The sequence below is a fragment of the Spea bombifrons genome, chromosome 8 (genome assembly GCF_027358695.1).
Source record: "Spea bombifrons isolate aSpeBom1 chromosome 8, aSpeBom1.2.pri, whole genome shotgun sequence".
NCBI lineage: Eukaryota > Metazoa > Chordata > Amphibia > Anura > Pelobatidae > Spea > Spea bombifrons.
Genome location: NC_071094.1, coordinates 45,150,270 through 45,155,233, shown reverse-complemented (window position 1 = coordinate 45,155,233; position 4,964 = coordinate 45,150,270). Strand labels below are relative to the sequence as shown.

General features: G+C 48.8%; 1 protein-coding gene across 1 annotated transcript; it reads right to left on the bottom strand.

The window, feature by feature from the left end:
• Positions 1-1,917: 1,917 nt before the first annotated feature.
• On the bottom strand, positions 1,918-2,996 carry LOC128503482 (G-protein coupled receptor 4-like). Its single transcript, XM_053473579.1, has one exon. It carries the CDS (start codon positions 2,994-2,996, stop codon positions 1,953-1,955), a length of 1,044 nt encoding a protein of 347 aa, XP_053329554.1. The 3' UTR covers positions 1,918-1,952.
• Between the last annotated feature and the right edge of the window lie 1,968 nt (positions 2,997-4,964).

Sequence of the window (4,964 nt, the reverse complement as noted above, 5' to 3'; positions counted from 1 at the left end):
CTGCCGCTCCGTCCTCCGGCCGCGGCCCCCACCGGCGGAACCAGAGGACTCTGCCTCCTGCCATGTTATGGTCTATGCATTACCCGGGACGCGGCCCTTCATCCCCCGACGGGATCGGCCGCTCCTTGTTCATCCTGAATCTTCCGTCCCGATTCCCCCGGATCGGCTTCCCGGCGGGGGCGAGATCTCTCAATCTAACCCCGGGGGTCGGATAAAGACGTTATTTAACGGCAGCCGGCGGGCCCCTCGTCGGCTTTCAGCGCTGGGGGTCGGGAGAGCGTCTCAGGTCCCGGGGGCCCGAAATGTATTTATTTAAATAAAAAAAAACTTTAGGAAGCCGCGACGCGATAGCGTAGTCTGAGCGCGGAGAGGAAACCCAGTGGGGACCTCACTCCCGGGGAGGAAAAAGCCGGCAAAATAAAAGATGTACAAAAATATATAGAAAAGGCATTTCTTGGTGCGTCCAGCGGGAGGTTCGGGGTTACAGAGACACTCGGGGCGCGTCGGGTTAACGCCGGTTCCCTGTAAGACTCGGACAGACCGCGGCCTGCTTGCGTCTGAGGACAGGGCCGGGGTAAACGGGGCATTAACATCCATAGAAAACGCTCCCAAAAGCCCATCCCCCATTTACCCCCCTCCATTTATCACCCCCTCCATTTATCGCCCAAACACGCGATGCACGGGTCCCAAAGCTCGCAGTAATCAGAGCCGCTGGCGTCACGCTGCATTCCATCCGTTCCACCGGTACCGGATCCCTGCTTTCATTGGCCATAAAGTTAATTTATGAGTTGGGACTGCAGGGGTTAAGCGCGTTACGCGCCCCAGCGATCCTCCTCCCAATAACTTTTCACCATAACGCCCGCATTTAATAATAGTAAATATTACGCCCCAAAATTATTTTTTTTTTTTAAGGGTCTTGATTGGAAAACGTTACAAAAAACATAATGGTGAAGGGGGGGTAATAGTGAAAGGGGGGCAGGAATAAGGGGGGGTACTCGATCCTAACGGAAACGATCCTCTCCTTCCTTAGACAATAAGACCCCATCGGCTTCCCTCCCAGAATATCGAAGCAGCTCGCGCGTTCTAAAAGCATAGATAATGCCCCGTTTCCGTGACGGAAGGAAGTCGCTGGGAAGTTAATTCTCGTTTAGTGAATGTGGCAGAAGCCGAGGCGCCGCGGTCTCTTCCTGCGGTCGTTATCTCCGAGCGGCCGTCTCGTAATCTCTTCCTGCTAAGTCTATGAGGAACCGGCGAGAAGCCGATAAACCCCCCGTTACATCGTAAGCGTCCCACGCGAGGAGGAGGCTGCGGGCGGTAATAACGTTACGGGAGGGGGGGATTCTCTACGGACCCGGCCAACGGGGGTCTTTAAACAGACAGAAGTCCGATTAGGGGGTCCACCGGCGGGACGCCGACGCTTATTACTTCCCCTAGAGGCCTTAACTCCACGTCCTAAAAAAAGCAGGTGAAATTGCATGTAATTAGTCAAAACACGGGAAAATAATAATAATAAAAAAAGGTACGTTTGCGCATGACTAGGTGCCCCCTCCCCCGCCGGGTAATGATCCCCCCACCGTCAGAAGTTTTCTACGCAGATACAAAATGTCATTTTATTGTAAAGAAAATGAAGAGATGAAGAAGCAAAATATAATAAAATATATCAAACGTGCATTTGGATTCAAAAAAAACAAAACAAGTTATAATAAAATAAAAAATATATATAAAAAAATTAAAAAATGAAGACCACGGGGTCTACGTGAAATGTCTAACTTTATAGAGAATAAAGGCAGGCGTTGTACAGTCTCTCGATCTCTCTGTCTCTCTCTCTCTCTTTTCTTGATACATTTGTAGCCGAGTTCCGAGTCTTCAATAAAAAAAAGGCCCGAAAGTTCAATAAAATACAAAAAAAAGTCAGTGAGTAAAATTTATGGAATGCGAACTCCGGCCCTCGGTCACAACGCGGTCTCTTCTTTCTTCTGGTCCACCAAGAGGCGGTCGTTCTCCACGGGATGGGACGCCGTGTCGTAAACGGCCGTCTTCGCGGAGCGTCTGAAGGAGTCCCGCGGGTGCCGCAAGATCCGGAAACCGGCCCACACGGCCCGGAGCTCCTTCAGCAAATCCTTCTTGATGCTTTCGCTGACGAAGATGTTGATGAAGGGGTCCAAGGCGCTGCTGAGGCTGGTCAAGGAGAAGCAGATCCGGTAGGCGGGTCGGACCGCGTCCTCGATGGCGCAGGTGCACAGATCCCGGTCGCTGATGTAGGAGCGGATGAAGAGGACGATGTGGTAGGGCAGGAAGCACACGACAAAGATGGCGGTCATCGTCATGAGAAGACCGATGATCTTGCGTTTCTGATCCTTCTCCAAGCTGGGGCTCCGGTGGACGACGCGTACGATGGAGCAGTAGGAGACCACGAGAAGCACCAACGGTATTAAGAAGACCACGAAGATGCGGAAGTAGTTGACCCGGGCCACCCACTGGTCCATCGGGTACTTCTCATAGCAGAGCTTCACGTTCTGGCTCGAGTTGAACAACTCATCCCGACTGAGGAAGATGGAGTGATAGCCCAGGATGACGAGCCAAACCACGGCACAGATGAACATGGCGCCTTTCATAGTCCTCAAGGACACGGCCCGGAAGGGGTAGACGGTGGCTACGAAGCGGTCGGCGGCGATGCAGCTCAGGAACGCTATGGTGGTGTAGAGGTTGGCGTTGAAGAAGAAGCCCACGATCTTGCAGGTCAGGGCACCGAACAGCCAGTCCTCCTTGGCCGTGTAGGCGATCCAGACGGGGAGGGTGAAGATGTACATGAGGTCGGAGGCGCACAGGTTGGCCAGGTAGACGCCGAGCACATTGCCTCGCTTCACGTGCTGGACGATCACGCCGACGGCGGCCAAGTTCCCGAAGAGGCCGACGATAAAAACCACCGAGTAGGTAATGGGGAAGAGCGTCGCCTCGAAGCGGCCGGTGTAATTGCAGGTCTGTTCACAAGCCATGGCACAAGGGGGCGCTCTCGCTTCAACGGGCGCCTGAAACCAGAGCGAAAAGCCACAACACATTAATAAAAAACACACAACAAATACAAATATATAGACTTAAACCGTTCTTTACAAAATCTACGCAATAAAAAAATGCAAATTCTACAAACAACGCATTTAAGGAGCTGAATTCTCCGACGTACCAAACAGTCAATCGTTATCCCCCCCACCCCCACCGCGGGTCAGAGGAAGGTTTCGGGTGCGGACATCAAAAGATAGAACCTGCCAGCAGATCGGCCCCTATCCGGCCCATCCAGCCTGCTGGTCTCATCTACTACTTCTACTGGGAGGCTGTTCCACTTACCTACTACCCACTCAGCAAAGTGAACATTTCAGAGCGGCTCAGATATTTAATTCTGTTTCTATTGTAGAGACGTCCTTCTCACACTAGGGGGCGCCAAAGTGTTTTTAGTTTTTTTTGTGTTTCTAGTTTTTTTGCTATGCATCACAGAAAAGTTTTTAGTAAAAAAGCATTACATTTATAGAGCATTAAAGCTGCAGGTTCCACTCCGACAACATTACATAAAATATTCTGGAATCTAATACAAAAAACTAAGAAAAAAAAACCTCCACGATTTACCGCTAGGACGGATTATATTAAAAACATTTACACATTTTTGATGGCGGTGTTCTGAGAATTAACTCTTAAACTCTGGGTAATAAATAATAAAAAAAAATCTCTACTCCATTATTAAGTCTTACAGGAAAGTGCGGGGGATGGGCCCCCAGGAACCGACCCCCGATAATGTTAGGGTTACGGCCGGGAACGTCGCAGATGTTTGGGGTACAATCGTTACCCCCTTTTCGGGCGTCAGTTCCGTCCCTTCCGCGTTTAATCGCCCCTTTACGACGCGGCAGACATTCCGAGCGTTACACGCCAAAACTCGCCCTGCCGCGCCTGGGATTTCACAGGAAACGCCACAAAAAAGGAGCCGGAGCCGGAGACCCTTTAACCGCCGCGGCGGAAAATAATAAAAGGAGATCAAAGCCAAGAGCTTCCCGGGGGGACGGAGCCGATACAAAGTATCCAGGCGGTTTGTTTAAGCTCATTTTGGGGTTAATAATAGAAAAAAAAATGTATTAGTATTATTAACTCTACTAAACGCCGCGCGGAAGAACGTTCTGCATCGACAAAACACGGCCAAGAGACCACCGAGTCCTGTCCATTCATCATATATAATAAAATATAATAAAAATTCAACAAAAACACAAAAAACGCTCCAGCCGCGTGAAGAAGAATCAGGAGTTCTGCTGCTCGCAGGAAGTCGCGCAACTTTGCACCCATAAAAAAAAACCATAAAATAAAATAATAATAAAAAATGATATATATATTACACGGAGCATTTTATGGTTGCAGTCAGACTTTTTAAGAAATAAACTAAAATAGAGGTTTTTTTTTGTTTTTTTTTTAATAATAGAACTTTGACAGAAAAGTACAAAAATACTGCCAAAGTGTTTTTAAGTTATAATTCAGACATTTTTCTCAACATTAATAAGACTTTTCGGAATGTTTCTCGAGCTTTTTAGGATTTATTTCTTTCATTTTTTTATTTTTTTATTTTTTTTTGAAGAGGCCGGTGGTTTTAGAGAGATCCTCCAGAACGGCCCTCTCTACAGAAGCCACAGAACGTCCCCAAAACTTCCTGAATTAATAGAGGCCGTCCGTCCTGATGGCGAGACCCCCCCCCACCCGCTCCGCCGGACCAAGTTCCAGGGATAATGGAAGCCCCCGAGAGCCGATCGAGAACGCGCCGATTACCCGTCCTGTAAGAAAGCCGGGTGGCTGGCGACAGCCTTCAATGAAAGGGAGGGAAAAAAACAAAACCCCTCCAAAAGAAATAAAAACAACAACAACAAAAATTGGATGCTATTAAACTACATAGAATGTTTTAGATCCCTGATTTTCCATGAAGTAGATTTGAAATA